This window comes from Phyllobates terribilis, unplaced genomic scaffold, assembly GCF_046119375.1.
Source record: "Phyllobates terribilis strain yellow unplaced genomic scaffold, ASM4611937v1 Scaffold_2__4_contigs__length_985480577, whole genome shotgun sequence".
Classification (NCBI taxonomy): domain Eukaryota; kingdom Metazoa; phylum Chordata; class Amphibia; order Anura; family Dendrobatidae; genus Phyllobates; species Phyllobates terribilis.
This window is the reverse complement of record NW_027362762.1, coordinates 952,170,511-952,190,378: the sequence shown is the minus strand read 5'-3', so window position 1 is coordinate 952,190,378 and position 19,868 is coordinate 952,170,511. Positions and strand designations below refer to the sequence as shown.

The 19,868-nt window shown below is 37.9% G+C and overlaps 1 protein-coding gene across 1 annotated transcript in view; it reads left to right on the top strand.

Moving 5' to 3' along the window:
- The first annotated feature begins 1,718 nt into the window (after nucleotides 1-1,718).
- The window catches only part of CD247 (CD247 molecule), a 127,537-nt gene continuing 109,387 nt past the window's right edge, over nucleotides 1,719-19,868 (top strand). Inside the window, exon 1 of the mRNA XM_073668561.1 lies at nucleotides 1,719-1,917. Within this exon, the coding sequence (XP_073524662.1) occupies nucleotides 1,860-1,917 (58 nt within the window). The 5' untranslated portion in view covers nucleotides 1,719-1,859. The remainder of the gene's footprint in view (nucleotides 1,918-19,868) is intronic.

Sequence of the window (19,868 nt, the reverse complement as noted above, 5' to 3'; positions counted from 1 at the left end):
TGCCCGCCTACCCTGGGAGCCACCCGCTTCCTTACAAGGACTGCCAGGCACTACATAAATAATACCTCTATATAGTCCTCACATAATACTGCCGTGCACTACATAAATAATACCTCTATATAGTCCTCACATAATACTGTCAGGCACTACATAAATAATACCTCTATATAGTCCTCACATAATACTGCCGTGCACTACATAAATAATACCTCTATATAGTCCTCACATAATACTGCCAGGCACTACATAAATAATACCTCTATATAGTCCTCACATAATACTGCCAGGCACTACATAAATAATACCACTATATAGTCCTCACATAATACTGCCGGGCTCTACATAAATAATACCTCTATATAGTCCTCACATAATACTGCCAGGCACTACATAAATAATACCACTATATAGTCCTCACATAATACTGCCGTGCACTACATAAACAATACCACTATATAGTCCTCACATAATACTGCCGGGCTCTACATAAATAATACCTCTATATAGTCCTCAGATAATACTGCCGGGCTCTACATAAATAATACCACTGTATAGTCCTCACATAATACTGCTGGGCACTACATAAATAATACCACTATATAGTCCTCACATAATACTGCCGTGCACTACATAAATAATACCTCTATATAGTCCTCACATAATACTGCCAGGCACTACATAAATAATACCTCTATATAGTCCTCACATAATACTGCCAGGCTCTACATAAATAATACCACTATATAGTCCTCACATAATACTGCCGTGCACTACATAAATAATACCACTATATAGTCCTCACATAATACTGCCGGGCTCTACATAACTAATACCTCTATATAGTCCTCACATAATACTGCCAGGCACTACATAAATAATACCTCTATATAGTCCTCACATAATACTGCCAGGCACTACATAAATAATACCTCTATATAGTCCTCACATAATACTGCCGTGCACTACATAAATAATACCACTATATAGTCCTCACATAATACTGCCGGGCACTACATAAATAATACCTCTATATAGTCCTCACATAATACTGCCGGGCCCTACATAAATAATACCACTATATAGTCCTCACATAATACTGCCGTGCACTTCATAAATAATACCACTATATAGTCCTCAGATAATACTGCCGTGCACTACATAAATAATACCTCTATATAGTCCTCACATAATACTGCCGGGCCCTACATAAATAATACCACTATATAGTCCTCATATAATACTGCCAGGCACTACATAAATAATACCACTATATAGTCCTCACATAATACTGCCGGGCTCTACATAAATAATACCTCTATATAGTCCTCACATAATACTGCCAGGCACTACATAAATAATACCTCTATATAGTCCTCACATAATACTGCCGTGCACTACATAAATAATACCTCTATATAGTCCTCACATAATACTGCCGTGCACTACATAAATAATACCACTATATAGTCCTCACATAATACTGCCGTGCACTACATAAATGATACCACCATGCAGTGCACACAATCCTGTTGTATATTGCACAAAATATCCAATCACGCAGTCGCAGTATCAGAACCAAGAAGCTCAGAGTGAATAGTAGATAACATTAGTATAGTAATTAACAAAGACACAAAATAAGTTTCCTGTGATGATGGTGGATGAGATGAGGCGGAGCAGTGCGGTCTATGGCTGTGTGTGCAGTATATAGTAGTGAGTAAGCTGCAGGTTGTATATACGATGTCTTAGATCTTCCACTTCCTGTGCAGCTCAGAAGCAGAGCCGTGTGGGTGGAAAAGCCAAAAGCTCTGCTCCGAGCAGGTGACGACGACCGGTACAACAAAGAGCGGCCCCGACTCACCATGAAGGCCACCTGGATCGCCCTGTCCGCCTTCCTCCACACTCGCCTCTCCACAGCAGGTAACGTCCAAGATCTAAACCAACAAGTTGTAAAAACTTTCTTGAAAATTTTTGAAAAATGTGTACTTTTTTTTTTTTTTTATGCTTTGACGTCTCATTCAGTGTAAATTTTATGTCTATTGACCTTAATTAGACTTTATGTTTTTACATTTGTGGATTCGAGTGCCGGCTCCCTTTCGATTCGAGCTGACACACCTTATCTGGAGGTGTACAAGTCACCGCGTTCGATGGAAAGAACGGACAAAAACACTCAAGGTCATTTGCCGTCTGACCCTGACCCGGAGACATTTTTAAAATCTTCATAATTTTTACTTTTTTTTTGGGGTTTGCTTTTTAAAATATAATTATTTATCAGTTCAAAGAACACAACGTTGTGAACACGTAACTTCCTATCGCTGGTTCCTTTGTCTCTAGTACGATTCTGCTGACTTATTTCCAGAGGATAAATCTTAAGTCTAATAAAATATTATTTTTAGGTAGATTTTTGGGTACAACGAGCATGGCAATGTTGTAGGATTGTACTGTTGGAGGTCATGTCCTCTTTGCCCTTGTATAATAATGATGTTCCAATTGGGAGTATGGGAGACGTAGTTTACTTATGGGTATTGTGATGTGGTTATGGATAGTGTAGTTTACTTATTTTTATCGGTACTGTGATGTAGGTATGGTCACTGTAGTTTACTTGTCGGTATGTGATGAAGTTATGGGTGCAATAGTTTACTTATAGGTACTGTAGTTTACTTATGGGTACTGTGATATAGTTATGGGTACTGTAGTTTCCTTATCAGTACTGTGATGTAGCTATGGGTGCCATAGTTTACTTATTGGTACTGTGATGTAGATATGGGTACTGTAGTTTACTTAAGGGTACTGTATGTAGTTATGGGTAACGTAGTTTACTTATGGGTACTGTGATGTAGTTCTGGGTGCCGTAGTTTACTTATGGGTACTGTGATGTAGTTCTGAGTAGTGTAGTTTACTTATTGTTATTGGTACTGTGATGTAGATATGGGTACTGTAGTTTACTTAAGGGTACTGTATGTAGTTATGGATGACATAGTTTACTTATGGGTACTGTGATGTAGTTCTGGGTGACGTAGTTTACATATGGGTATTGTGATGTAGTTCTGGGTAGTGTAGTTTACTTATTCTTATCGGTACTGTGATGTAGGTATGGTCACTGTAGTTTACTTATGGGTACTGTGATGTAGTATGGTCACTGTAGTTTACTTATCGGTACTGTGATGTAGGTATGGTCACTGTAGTTTACTTATGGGTTCTGTGATGTAGTTATGGGTACTGTAGATTACTTATCAGTAATGTGATGTAGTTATGGGTACTGTAGTTTAGTTATTCTTATTGGTACTGTGATGTACCGTAGTTATGGGTACTGTAGTTTACTTATCGGTACTGTGATGTAGTTATGGGTGCTGTAGTTTACTTATGGGTACTGTGATGTTTTTATGGGTGCCGTACTTTAATATGGGTACTGTGATGTAGTTATGGGCACTGTAGTTTACTTATGGGTACTGTGATGTAGATATGGGCGCTGTACTTTACTTATTGGTACTGTGATGTAGTTATAGGTGACGTAGTTTACTTATCGGTACTGTGATGTAGTGATGGGTACTGTAGTTTCATTATGGGTACTGTGCTGTAGTTATGGGTACTGCAGTTTCCTTATGGGTATGGTTATGTAGATATATGCACTGTAGTTTCCTTATGGGTAGTTACTGGTACTGTAGTTTAGCTATGGGTGCCGTGGTTTACTTATGTGTACTTTGATGTAGTTATGGGATCTGTAATTTACTTATGGGTACGATTATATAGGTATGGGTACTCTAGTTTACTTATGGACACTGTATGTAGTTATGGGTGAAGTAGTTTACTTATGGGTATTGTGATGTAGTTATGGGTAATGTAATTTACTTATTCTTATCGGTACTGTGATGTAGGTATGGTCACTGTAGTTTACTTATGGGTACTGTGATGTAGGTATGGTCACTGTAGTTTACTTATTGGTACTGTGATGTAGGTATGGTCACTGTAGTTTACTTATGGGTTCTGTGATGTAGTTATGGTTAGTGTAGTTTACTTATTCTTATTGGTACTGTGATGTACCGTAGTTATGGGTACTGTAGTTTACTTATCGGTACTGTGATGTAGTTATGGGTGCTGTAGTTTACTTATGGGTACTGTGATGTAGTTATGGGCACTGTAGTTTACTTATGGGTACTGTGATGTAGATATGGGCGCTGTACTTTACTTATCAGTACTATGATGTAGTTATTGGTGCCGAAGTTTACTTATCAGTACTGTGCTGTAGATATGGGCACTGTAGTTTCCTTATGGGTATGGTGATGTAGATATGGGCACTGTAGTTTCTTTATGGGTACGGTGATGTAGATATGGGCACTGTAGTTTCCTTATTGATATGGTGATTTAGTTATGGGTACTGTGATGTAGTTATTGGTACTGTAGTTTAGTTATGGGTGCCATAGTTTACTTATGTATACTTTGATGTAGTAATGGGCACTGTAGTTTACTTACGGCTATTGTGATGTAGTTATGGGAACTGTAGTTTACTTGTCGGTACTGTGATGTAGATATGGGCACTGTAGCTTTCGTACTGCAATATATGTGGCTATGGATACTGTTGTCTAGATTTGGGTAACATAGTTCGATCGGTGCTCTAGTTATGGGTAATATCATTTATGGATACTATAGTTTACTTATCGTACTGTGGTGTACTGATGGGTACTGTAATGTTATGATACCTGTAGTTTCTTTATGGGTCCTGTAGTATATGAATATTTTAAAATAGTTATGGGTACTGTAGTATATGAGAACTGTAAACTAGTTATGGGTACTGTAGTATATGAGCACTGAAAACTATGGGTACTGTAGTATATGTGGTTATGGGTACTGTAGTATATATGGTTATGCGTACTGTAGTTAACCATAGGTACTGTAGTATATATGTGGTTATGGGTTTTGTTAATCATAGGTACTGTAGTATATGTGGTTATGGGTACTGTAGTATATGTGGTTATGGGTACTGTAGTATATGTGGTTATGGGTACTGTAGTATATGTGGTTATGGGTACTGTAATATATATGGTTATGGGTACTGTAGTTAACCATAGGTACTGTAGTATATGTATTTATCGGTCTTGCTAATCATTGGTACTATAGTATATGTGGTTATGGGTACTGTAATATATATGGTTATGGGTACTGTAGTTAACCATAGGTACTGTAGTATATGTATTTGAGTCTTGTTAATCATTGGTACTTTAGTATATGTGGTTATGGGTACTGTAGTATATATGGTTATGGGTTCTGTAGTTAACCATAGGTACTGTAGTATATGTATTTATGGGTCTTGTTAATCATTGGTACTGTAGTATATGTGGTTATGGGTACTGTAGTATATATGGTTATGGGTACTGTAGTTAACCATAGGTACTGTAGTATATGTATTTATGGGTCTTGTTAATCATTGGTACTGTAGTATATGTGGTTATGGTACTGTAGTATATATGTGGTTATGGGTCTTGTAGTGTAGTTATGAGTATTATAGTTTACTTATTAGTTCTGGGATGTAGTTATCGGTACTGTAGTCTATTCATGGGTCCTGTAGTTCACTTGTGGGGTACTGAAACTCTCGCGTGAGTACTGTCATTAATAAAGTGTACCTATAGGGTACTGTTATTTATCAGTGACTGTTACACTTCTCTCTATGGGAGGCTTCGGTGTCCCTACGATCCATAATGCTCCCAGTGGTCCTTAAAGCAATCAGTAGTGTCGCCCGCCCTGTGGTCACCCGACTGCCCTTGGGTATTGTGTGGTATTATATTGTACGGGCAGCCATCGATATATTACCTTCCGGTGCTGCACTGATGTTCAGTCATTTACTCGTCGTTCATGTAGTTGATCTGTAGGGTGGCGTCGGTGCCCTAGAAGCTGTAGTTTTCTTATAGGTTGAGATGATATTTCATCTGTGAGAATTACCTATTTATTTTTCGGTCCACCTACGGGGTCTCGTTATGTTGTCATTTACCATGGGTTTCCTCTTGAGTTTACATATGGGACAGTGTAGATTATTATCTATTAGTCTTTAAGGAATTCTCTAGGGCCATGTGTGGTTCCCCTCCAAGCACTGTGGTTACCTATGGGGTATGGTAATTTTTCGGTGGCCCTGTCATTTATCTATCACTATTATTTGGGGGACTAATGGTTACGGAGTTGTGTAGTTTGCATATAAGGTACTTATGTAGTTTATCTATGGGACAATGCGACTTTTCTATCAGTCCTACGCTCCCTGTGCCTTGTGATGTTGACGTTTTGGTGCCATATTCAACTCTGAGACACTCTTTTTAGGATTTTGTTTTATTTATTGGTTACCACTTCATTTAAAAAGCAAAAATCACCATTTGCCATGCTGTGTAATATATTTTTATTGTTCCCTGTATCAGCTATTTTAACCTCAGAAAAGGCAATGGAAAATGAAAAAGTGCCAAAAAATCCTTGCTGCCATAATCACAAATCTCCAGTGCAGAGATCTGAGCCGACTCTGGTCACTGCTATCAGCCTATTAAATACCTCTGACAAAATCTGATAGCGGCTTTTATGGTCAAAATTCCTGTTATTGTGAACAGTTGGGCAAGTTGAAGATGAAATGATCTAAAAGGCCAAAAGTTATAGATGACATATTTCCTTTGTATTTTAGGCAAAAAAAAAAAAAAAAAAAAAAAAATAATAATAAAAAAATAATAATATATATATATATATATATATATATATATATACTAATTTTTTCATTTTAATAATTACAAAAAGGAAAATTGGTCAATGCAAACGTTTAGGCACCCTGCATTGTTAGTACTTAATAGAGCCCCCTTTTGAAAGTATCACAGCTTGTAAATGCTTTTTGCAGCCAGACAAGAGTCTTTCGATTCTTGTTTGAGGGATTTTCCTCCGTTCTTCCTTGGAGAATTCTTCCAGTTCTGCGAGATTCCTGGGTCGTCTTGCATGCTCTGCTATTTTGAGGTCCAGCCACAGATTTTCAATGATGTTCAGATCAGGGGACTGTCAGGGCCATTGTAAAACCTTCAGCTTGTGGCTTTTGAGGTCATCTATTGTGGATTTTGACGTGTGTTTAGGATCATTATCCATTTGTAGAATCATCTTTTCAACTTCAGCTTTTTTACAGATAGAGTTATGTTTGCATCAAGAATTTGTTGAAATTTCATTGAATACATTTTTCCCTCTACCCGTGAAATGTTCCCCGTGCCATTGGCTGCAACACAAGCCCAAAGCCTTATTGATCCTCCCCCATGCTTAATGGTGGGCAAGATGTTCTTTTCCTGAAATGCTGTGCCTTTTCTTCAACACACATACCTTTAATCATTGTGGTCAAAGTTTTCTATTTTACCTCATCAGTCCACAGGACTTGTTTCCAAAATACATCAGGCTTGTTTAGATGTTCTCTTACATACTTCTGACACTAAATTTTATGGTGAGGAAGCAGGACAGGTTTTCTTCTGATGACTCTTCCATGAAGGCCATATTTGTGCAGGTGTCTCTGAACAGTAGAACAATGTACCACAACTCCAGAGTCTACTAAATCTTTCATAAGGTCTTTTGCACTCAAGCGGGGGTTGTGATTTGCCTCTCTAGCAATCCTACCAGCAGCTCTCACTGAAATTTTGCTTGGTCTTCCAGACCTTATCTTGACCTCCACTCTTCCTGGTAACTGACATTTCTTAATTACATTTCCAACTGAGGAAAGTGCAACTTGGAAACACTTTGCTATTTTCTTATTGGCTTCTCCTGCTTTGTAGGCCTCCACCATTTTCATAGTGCTCGGCAGCTGCTTAGAAGAAGCCATGGCTGCTGTTTTTTGGTACAAGGTTAGAGGAGGCTGGATCTTTATATAAAGCTGGGAAATTTCCATCACCTGGCCTTTCCTAATGATGATAGTGAACAAGTCATCACCCTAACAGGCTAATTAAGCTCTGAAACCTTGGTCAAAGTTGAAAAAAAAAATATATATATATATATATATCTTTTTTTTTTGTTTTTGCCTAAAATACAAAGAAAATGTGTCATCTGTAACTTTAGGCCTTTTAGAGATAATTTCATCTTCAACTTGCTTAACTGTTCACAATAAAAGTAATTTTGACCAGGGGTGTCCTTTTACATACATATATATATTACACACACGTATATATTATATAATGACTAAATAAATATGTATAATATATATCAATTTATTTATTTCACTGTGTGTATATATATATATATATATATATATATATATACAGTACAGACCAAAAGTTTGGACACACCTTCTCATTTAAAGATTTTTCTGCATTTTCATGACTATGAAAATTGTACATTCACACTGAAGGCATCAAAACTATGAATTAACACATGTGGAATTATATACTTAACAAAAAAGTGTGAAACAACTGAAAATATGTCTTATATTCTAGGTTCTTCAAAGTAGCCACCTTTTGCTTTGATGACTGCTTTGCACACTCTTGGCATTCTCTTGATGAGCTTCAAGAGGTAGTCACCGGAAATGGTTTTCACTTCACAGGTGTGCCCTGTCAGGTTTAATAAGTGGGATTTCTTGCCTTATAAATGGGGTTGGGACCATCAGTTGTGTTGTGCAGAAGACTGGTGGATACACAACTGATAGTCCTACTGAATAGACTGTTAGAATTTGTATTATGGCAAGAAAAAAGCAGCTAACTAAAGAAAAATGAGTGGCCATCATTACTTTAAGAAATGAAGGTCTGTCAGTGCGAAAAATTGGGAAAACTTTGAAAGTGTCCCCAAGTGCAGTTGCAAAAACCATCAGGCGCTACAAAGAAACTGACTCACATGAGGACCGCCCCAGGAAAGGAAGACCAAGAGTCACCTCTGCTTCTGAGGATAAGTTTATCCGAGTCACCAGCCTCAGAAATCGCAGGTTAACAGCAGCTCAGATTAGAGACCAGGTCAATGCCACACAAAGTTCTAGCAGCAGACACATATCTACAACAACTGTTAAGAGGAGACTTTGTGCAGCAGGCCTCCATGGTAAAATAGCTGCTAGGAAACCACTGCTAAGGATAGGCAACAAGCAGAAGAGACTTGTTTGGGTTAAAGAACACAAGGAATGGACATTAGACCAGTGGAAATCTGTGCTTTGGTCTGATGAGTCCAAATTTGAGATCGTTGGTTCCAACCACTTTGTCTTTGTGCGACGCAGAAAAGGTGAACGGATGGACTCTACATGCCTGGTTCCCACCGTGAAGCATGGAGGAGGAGGTGTGATGGTGTGGGGGTGCTTTGCTGGTGACACTGTTGGCGATTTATTCAAAATTGAAGGCATACTGAACCAGCATGGCTACCACAGCATCTTGCAGCGGCATGCTATTCCATCCGGTTTGCGTTTAGTTGGACCATCATTTATTTTTCAACAGGACAATGACCTGAAACACACCTCCAGGCTGTGTAAGGGCTATTTGACCAAGAAGGAGAGTGATGGGGTGCTACGCCAGATGACCTGGCCTCCACAGTCACCAGACCTGAACCCAATCGAGATGGTTTGGGGTGAGCTGGACCGCAGAGTGAAGGCAAAAGGGCCAACAAGTGCTAAGCATCTCTGGGAACTCCTTCAAGATTGTTGGAAGACCATTTCCGGTGACTACCTCTTGAAGCTCATCAAGAGAATGCCAAGAGTGTGCAAAGCAGTCATCAAAGCAAAAGGTGGCTACTTTGAAGAACCTCGAATATAAGACATATTTTCAGTTGTTTCACACTTTTTTGTTAAGTATATAATTCCACATGTGGTAATTCATAGTTTTGATGCCTTCAGTGTGAATGTACAATTTTCATAGTCATGAAAATACAGAAAAATCTTAAAATGAGAAGGTGCATCCAAACTTTTGGTCTGTACTGTATATATATATAATAGCTAACTAAATAAACGTGTATATAAAATATATAAATATGTATAATTTATAAAATAACTAGATGACTAAATAAATAAATGTATGTAATATATATAATAACCAACTATTATTTATTTAGTTAGTTATTTTATATACAATATAAATTTAAATAAATATATAATACATTTATACTGTATATAAAATAACTAACTATATATATATATATATATATATATATATATATATAAATATATAAAATTTAAAAAAAACTGTGAACCTGCGCTCAGATGGAGGTAGATGGGTTAACTATATAGATTCCCTTATATGGATTGTGGTTAAGTATAATTATGTTGATTAACATAAAATAACTAACTAAATAAATATACATGTATAATATATATATATAAAGACTAAATAAAAAATACTTATAATTATTATGTAAAAAAATTTTTCCCACCAAAAGAGAGAAATCCTCTTACGGTTCCTACATCCCCATTCATTGATCACAGACAATGTACAGAGTATTGATTCTGTCTAATAATTACTATATAGAAGATTTTAGTCTGTTGTACAATTTATGACTCAATAATATTTCATCTCTTCCATCTCAATGATTGGGCCTAGAATATGTTTTTGTTTTTATATTTGTAGCTGTGCGAGATTATTTTTGCTGGTACAGAAAAAATGTAACGTAAAAAAAAAAAAAAAAAGATATGTGCAAACTTTTTAGCTTCTACGTCTAATATATATTTCAGTTCACAATGAATTTCTTTCATGAAAGACGCATAAAAAAAGGTTATAAAAATTATGTTTAAAAAATGGTTTAATATTTGGGATTTTTTAAATGTTTTATTTTATTTACATTTTTATATATTTTAAAGCTTTATTATAAGACAGAAGTGAAGTTATGTAGTTGGCGCAGTTTCAATATCTAATTTTAGCAGGAGTATGAATGAGAGCTATTTTGCCATTCTATGGCGATGTTATTTGAGCAATGTATGGCGGTGGTACTTGGGCACGCTTTGGCATGTTTATTTCTGCCCTGGATTATCGTATTATTTCAGCACTGTAGGTCGTACTAAGTAGGATTTAGCACAACTTGTGCTCGTACCCACTAGGATATAACTAAGAAACTGTTCTCCTGAACCTCACCCACCCCCCCATCATACTGTATATGAGACGTGAACAGATGTTATCACATCTCAGGAAATAGAAGTTGAATCTCCGGCATTACTGTACATCACTACACGTCATTACACCGCATAGAAGTGTTAGATAGCAGATCTAACACTTGTGACACATTTTGCTTTGTTTTTTTTGCGCTTTATTTATGAAAATATTTGACAAAAAATTAGAAAACTTCACAATTTTCCAAATGTAGAATTTTTATGCCCCCAAACCAGACAGCATAACATTTACCACATGCTTACTTTACACCAGCATCATTTTTGAAACATACACTTTTAACCCTTCGAACTTACTAATAAAAAAAAATATTATTAGCGATTTCTCATTTTTCCAACAAAATCTATTTTTGTAGGAACCACGTTACATTTGACGTGACTTTGGGGGGGGGGGGGCTATATGACAGAAAATACCTAAAAGTGACACCATATTAAAAAAATGCACCCCTCAAAGTGCTTACAGCCACATTAAGTTTATTAACCCTTCAGATGCTTTACAGAAATTAAAGCAATGTGGAAGGAAAAAATAATCACTTAATTTTTCTCACAAAAATGTTGCTTTAGTCCCAAATTTTGCTTTTTCACAAAGGTAACAAGAGAAAATGGACTGTACAATTTGTTGTTCAATTTCTCCTGAGTACGCCGATACCTTATATGTGGTGGGAAACAACTGTTTGGGTGCACGGCTGGGCTTGCAGGGGAAGGAGCGCCATTTGACTTTTGGAGCGAAAATTGTCTGGAATAGATAGCGGATGGCATGTCGTGTTTGCAGAGCTCCTGATGTGCCTAAATCGTGGAAAACACCCTCAAGTGATCCGATTTTACAAACTATATCGCCAAATGAATTCATATAGGGGTGCAGTGATCATATTGACATCACATGTGCCTCACTGAATTTTATACCATTGGGTGATGAAGAAAGTATAATTAACTTATATACCCGAATATAAGCCGAGAGGCACCTAATTTTACTACAAAAAACTGTGAAAACTTATTGACTCGAGTATAAGGCTAGGGTGGGAAATGCAGCAGCTACTGGTAAATTTCCCCATCCTGGTATGCATGGCACCCCTCATCCCGATCCTGGTAAGCATTGCCCACTCCTCTCCAATCCTGGCATGCATGGCACCCCTCATCCCAATCCTGGTATGCATGGAACCCCTATCCTAGAATGCATGGCACCCCTCATCACCAATCCTGGTATGCATGGCACCCCTCATCCCCAATCCTGGTATGCATGGCCCCTCATCACCAATACTGGTATGCATGGCCCCCCTCATCCCATTCCTGGTATGCATAATCCCCTCATCCCAATCCTGGTATTCATGGCACCCCTATCCTGGTATGCATGGCCCTCTCATCATGGCCCAATGCATGGCCCCCCAATCCTGGTATGCATGGCCCCATCATCCCCAATCCTTGCATGCATTGCCCCCCTATCCTGGTATGCATGGCCCCATCATCCCCAATCCTAGTATGCATTGCCCCCCTATCCTGGTATGCATGGCCCCCTCATCCCTAATCCTGGTATGCAAGGCCCCCTATTCTGGTATACATGGCCCCCCATCACTGCACACATAGAAAAAATAAATACTTCTACTCGCCTTCCTTCCCTCTGCCGTCACTGCCATGCGCCCTCAGATGCAGAGGTGAGCTGCGGGGATATTCACTCCTCTCCACGCCGGGACTATGGGAGTGGAGTAGAATGAATATTCATTTTCTTTAATAGCGCACAGTGTCAGCAGCGCCATAGCTCCTGCTGCTGCTCAGCGATCCTACTACTGCCCGATAATAAAGAGAATGAATATCCACTCCTCTCCAAGCCCATTGGAGTGGAGAAGAGTGAATATTCATACTCTCTAACAGCGGGCACAGAGGATTGCTGTGCCGCAACAGGAAGCTGGCGGCTGCGACTGACAGTGTGTGTTATTAAATAAAATGAATATTCTCTCCTCTCCTCTTCCATGGGCGTGGAGAAGAGTGAATAATCATTTTCTTTAGCAACGGGCACACGTGATAGCTGCAGCAGCCGGTGCACCGCTCCTCCGCCTCCACAACCCCACCACCACCGGAAAATACTACATATATATAAGTATATATGTATATAACTCTGTATAAGCCGAGGGGGGGCTTTTTCAGCATAAAAAATGTGCTGAAAAAGTTGGCTTATACTCGAGCATATGCGGTACATTTTTACCAGAAAAATGTTGTTCTAGCCTTAAATTTTACATTGTCACACTGGTAAATGGGTAAAACTGGCACCAAAGATTGTGCCACAATTTCTGCTAAACTTGGAAATACCCCATATGTGGCTGTCCAGTACTGCTTAGCCACATGGCGAGACTCGGGAGGGACGGAAAGCTATTTGACTCCTGGAGCACAAATTTTTCTAGAATAGTTGGCGGACTCCATATACAGAGCTCCTAAGTACTAGACTAGCAGAATCCCCCCTCAAGTGAAAACATTTTGCAAATTACACCCCTCTGAGAATTCATCTACAGGTGCAATGACGATTTTGACTCCATGGATGTTTTTCAGAAACAAACAGCAGCGGATGTTGCTTAGTAAAAATCTGTCAGTGTAGTGCCCAGTACATTGTAGTGCCCGTACGTTGTGTAGTGCCCGTACATTGTGCCTAGCTTGTGTGTCTGGAGACTTGGACCCCATAAATTAGATGGGCTCTCTTTCCTACAGAAATGCCAAACATATGTACGCTAAATTTGGTTTAGGAACACTGTGGGGCTCAGAAGGGAGTGGGCATTTGGATTTGGGAGAGCAGAATTCGCTGGATTTCTTTTGGGGGGCGAGGAGCCATGGCGCTTTTCCAGAGCCTTTGTGCTTCCAGTAATGTGGAAGCCCCTATATTTCTGATAACAGATGGCGCACCTGATTGGGAACTTGCTTTTTTTGTGGATTGAGTTGATGCTTTTGTTGGGAACATTTTACATAACATTTTGGATCACATTTATCCTGTGCTCTACACTAAGCACTTATATCGGGGTTTCCATCTAAATCTCTGAGTGACATGATTCAGATGAAATCCCCGAGGGATCCATTCACTATAATGAGGCAGAAGAGTTACTCTGAACTTCATCTGGCCTCTGTTCAGCGTTGCCCTTCTTTTCAAAAATGCACAAAACTTTTATGCCCGCCTAAAAAGACGGATACTTCTGGATCACAGGTCAGATGGTGTCCACGGTGCCTCCATCTGCCTCATTACAGGGAATCTTCTGCTGGTGGTTCCGTCTGAATCAAGTATTTCAAAGATTTACACGAAAACCCCTGTGTAAGCGCTCAGCACAGAGCGCAGGATAAATGTGAGCCGAGCCATACTGAGATATTTGAGAGGCAGAATGAACAAATCAACAGCAGGTGAAGAATTTGGTTTTATTTATTTTTTACGCTGTTCCTCGTGTGGTATAAGTGATTAGACGACTTTATTCTTCGGGTCGGTCTGATTACAGCGATACCAGATTTATATTGGGTTTTTATAAAGCTGTCTTTTTGAAAAGACAGCTTTATTCTTCGCGTCAGTACGATTACAGCGATACTACATTTATATATTTTTTTGTGTTTTGGCACTTTTACACATTAAAAAGTATTTTATAGAAAAATAATTATTTTTGCATTGCTTTATTCTGAGAGCTGTAACTTTTTTATTTCTCCGCTGATAGAACTGTATGGCTGCTTGTCTTTTGTGGGACAAGATGATGTTTTCAGCTGTATCATTTTTGTTTACATAAAACTTTTTTATTGCGTTTTATTCCACTTTTTTTCGGCGGTATGATGAAAAAGCATAGTTTTCTGCTACTTTTTTTTATTTTTATTTTTACGGTATTCACTAAATGGGTTAACTAGTGGGATTGTTTTATAGGTCGGGTCTTTCCGGATGCGGCATTACCAAATATGGGAACTCTTTTGTTTATTTCTGTTTGTACATAAATATACGTATTTGTATTTTTACAATTTTTTTTTTTACTTTTTTACTTTGTACCTTTTATGGAATTTTAACTTTTATTACTCTGATCGGTGGTATAATGCATTGCAATGCATTATAGCTATCAGTGCTGCACTGTCAGTAACCTCTTAGACCATGCTCCTGGCATAGTCTAACAGGCCACCGTAACTGACGGACCAGGAGGTCATTATTTGTCATTGCAACCATCAAGCCCCAGTGATCATGTCGCTGGGGCGCCGAACAGGCAGGAGACCACACACCCTTCCCCTCCTAGCCTTCAAAATGCTGTGATTGCTATTCATTCAGAAGATTAAACAGCAGGGGGCAGTGCGGGCATCACCCCTGGCTGCGACAGCCGGGGTTCGGCTCTCACTTAACCCGAGCTCCCGGCAAGTGACATGTCGGAAAGAGGTTAATGTCGCCCATTATCTGTACAAATCCATTGAGAAATAAACAAAAATCTTTTTGGGTGGAAAAAGAAAGATCTAAAAAGTTGCATAAATATGCACACCTGTAAACTATGTCTTTGTTGAATTTCTGGCTGCATTCAGTCTTTTTTTGGGTCAAGGTTTATCAGCGCGGCACATCTAGAATTGTCATCTTTGCCTGCTGTTTCTTTCAGTAGCTCCACATCTGTTAGATTGCGGGGGCATCTCCTGTGTACAGCGCCGTCTTCAGGTCATTCACAGATTTTCATTCGGATTGGTCTGGGCTCGGAAAGGGCCATTTCAAAACCTCCATCTTTTTCTGGAATCCATTCTTTTGCTAATTTGGAAGTCGCTTAGGGTCATTGTTGTGCTGAAAGGTGAAATTCCTCTTCAACTTCAGCATTTTAGCAGAGGTTTGAAGGTTTTAATGCAAAATCGACTGATATTTTGACCTGTTCATAATTCCTTCCACTTTGACAAACACCCCTGTTCCAGCTATGGAAAAACAGACCAAAGCACATTGCTGCCTCCACCATGCCTCACTGTGAGGATGGTGTTTTTCTTGTGATGTGCTGTGTTGGCTTTTGTAATTATGGCCAAAAAGTTCAATTTAGGTCTCATCAGACCATAGCACCCTTTCCCCCCTGATTTTGACAGACTTGTTGTAGGTTTTGGCAAAACATAACCAGGCTTGGATGTTTTTATTTAAGAAAATGCTTCCATCTTCCCCCTACTCCACAGGCAGGACATATACAAAATGCAGGAGATTTTTTTCACATGCAGTATGCAACCAGGACTTTCCAGAAATACCTACAGGTCCTTTAATGTTGCAGTCAGCCTCTTTACTGCCTCCCAGACAAATTTTCTTCTTGTCCTTTCATCAATTTTTGATGGGTGTCCAGGTCTAGGAAATGTCTCTGTTGTGCCAAAATTAAGCCACTTCTTGATGACGTCTTTACCATGTTTCATGGTATTTCTAATGCCTTGGAAAACATTTTGTACGCTGCCCCTGACTGATCGCTTTCAACAGTGAGATCCCTTTGCTGTGTTGTCAGCTGTTTAAAGACTATGGCACAGCAAGCAAAATACAAGAAGATGTCAGGAAAATCCTCTTAGAACAGCGAAACTTTCTATAGGGTTAACTATGTAAATGATGGCAACTGTGTACTGACTACTACTGACTGTAACATGAGTGTAAATATCATTGGATAATTCTGAACTCAACCACATCCCCAATTATAAGAGGGAGTTCACGCTTAAGCAACTGTATTGTTTTAGTTTTGTTATTTTTTTTCCTCCTCAAAATGGGTGTTATGGGCAACATTAAAGGTAGAGAAAGTTCTGAAATGGTTCTTCTTTGTAGGATTTTTTTTACCTGACACAAATCTGTCATTTTAACAAGGGTGTGTAGATTTCTTATATCCACTGTATAATTGCCTTTTTTGGGGTGGGGGCGAGACACCTTAGAAGAAAGCCGTGCCAATGGCTGAGGACAAATTGCCATAACTATTGTCTGGATATGACATCCTAAGAAGTTGTCACTTCCAAATCCTCCTCTCGCTTGTGACAATGTGAATAACTTATTTATATACCGACCACAGACATTTCTGTAACAAATCCAGAATAAACCTGGGACATAATTGGCCAATCCTCTTCTATCGCCGTCTGATCCCGGTCATATCAACGAGACGATACCTGCAAACAAGAGCGAGCAGGCGCTGAGCACAACAACAATTCCGGGCTTGTTAGTGCGGCCGAGACGTTCCAAGTCTTAAAAGACTGATCGAAAATCAAATGAATATTAATACAGCCAACTCCTGAAAATGTATTCCTACCACTAAACACCGACCTGATCGCCAGAATGTAATCCTGTATACTGCAGAAAGAGTGTACGGCATCCACTATCACATACTTACTGTAATGTCTTGTATCCACACCTATGGCATACACAGCCTCACTGCGAACAGAAGGACTACAGAGCAGAGAGCGAGTATGCAGAGGGGCTAGATAGTATAAGATGGCTATATTATAATAGTTTTATTCTTGTACATAGGGACAGTATTATAGTAGTTATATTCTTGTACATAGGGAGCAGCATTATAGTAGTTATATTCTTGTGCATAGGAGCAGTATTATAGTAGTTATATTCTTGTACATAGGGGCAGTATTATAGTAGTTATATTCTTGTACATAGGAGCAGTATTATAGTAGTTATATTCTTGTACATAGGGAGCAGCATTATAGTAGTTATATTCTTGTGCATAGGAGCAGTATTATAGTAGTTATATTCTTGTACATAGGGGCAGTATTATAGTAGTTATATTCTTGTACATAGGAGCAGTATTATAGTAGTTATATTCTTGTACATAGGGGGCAGTATTATAGTAGTTATATTATTGTACATAGGAGGCAGTATTATAGTATTTATATTCTTGTACATAGGGGGCAGTATTATAGTAGTTATATTCTTGAACATAGGAGCAGTATTATAATGTTATATTCTTGTACATAGGGGCAGTATTATAGTAGTTATATTCTTGTACATAGGGGGCAGTATTATAGTAGTTATATTCTTGTACATAGGAGCAGTATTATAGTAGTTATATTCTTGTACATAGGGGGCAGTATTATAGTAGTTATATTTTTGTACATAGGGGGCAGTATTATAGTAGTTATATTCTTGTACATAGGGGACAGTATTATAGTAGTTATATTCCTGTACATAGGAGCAGTATTATAGTAGCTATATTCTTGTACATAGGAGCAGTATTAAAGTAGTTATATTCTTGTACATAGGAGCAGTATTATAATAGTTTTATTCTTGTACATAGGGACAGTATTATAGTAGTTATATTCTTGTACATGGGGGGCAGTATTATAGTAGTTATATTCTTGTACATAGCAGCAGTATTATAGTAGTTATATTCTTGTACATAGCAGCAGTATTATAATAGTTTTATTCTTGTACATAGGGACAGTATTATAGTAGTTATATTCCTGTACATAGGAGCAGTATTATAGTAGTTATATTCTTGTACATGGGGGGCAGTATTATAGTAGTTATATTCTTGTACATAGGAGCAGTATTATAGTAGTTATATTCTTGTACATAGGAGCAGTATTATAGTAGTTATATTCTTGTACATAGGGGCAGTATTATAGTAGTTATATTCTTGTACATAGGGGCAGTATTATAGTAGTTATATTCTTGTACATAGGAGCAGTATTATAGTAGTTATATTCTTGTACATAGGAGCAGTATTATAGTAGTTATATTCTTGTACATAGGGGGTAGTATTATAGTAGTTATACTCTTGTACATAGGGGGCAGTATTATAGTAGTTATATTCTTGTACATAGGGGCAGTATTATAGTAGTTATATTCTTGTACATAGGGGGCAGTATTATAGTAGTTATATTCTTGAACATAGGAGCAGTATTATAATGTTATATTCTTGTACATAGGGGGCAGTATTATAGTAGTTATATTCTTGTACATAGGGGGCAGTATTATAGTAGTTATATTCTTGTACATAGGAGCAGTATTATAGTAGTTATATTCTTGTACATAGGAGCAGTATTATAATGTTATATTCTTGTACATAGGGGGCAGTATTATAGTAGTTATATTCTTGTACATAGGGGACAGTATTATAGTAGCTATATTCTTGTACATAGGAGCAGTATTATAGTAGCTATATTCTTGTACATAGGAGCAGTGTTATAGCAGTTATATTCTTGTACATAGGGGGCAGTATTATAGTAGTTATATTCTTGTACATAGGGGCAGTATTATAGTAGTTATATTCTTGTACATAGGGGACAGTATTATAGTAGTTATATTCTTGTGCATAGGGGGCAGTATTATAGTAGTTATATTCTTGTACAGAGGAGCAGTATTATAGTAGTTATATTCTTGTACATAGGAGCAGTATTATAGTAGCTATATTCTTGTACATAGGGGGCAGTATTATAGTAGTTATATTCTTGTACATAGGAGCAGTATTATAGTAGTTATATTCTTGGACATAGAGGCAGTATTATAGTAGTTATATTCTTTTACATAGGGGGCAGTATTATAGTAGTTATATTTTTGTACATAGCAGTATTATAGTAGTTATATTCTTGTACATAGGAGCAGTATTATAGTAGTTATATTCTTGTACATAGGGGACAGTATTATAGTAGTTATATTCTTGTACATAGGGGGCAGTATTATAGTAGTTATATTCTTGTACATAGGAGCAGTATTATAGTAGCTATATTCTTGTACATAGGGGGCAGTATTATAGTAGTTATATTCTTGTACATAGGAGCAGTATTATAGTAGTTATATTCTTGGACATAGAGGCAGTATTATAGTAGTTATATTCTTGTACATAGGGGGCAGTATTATAGTAGTTATATTTTTGTACATAGCAGTATTATAGTA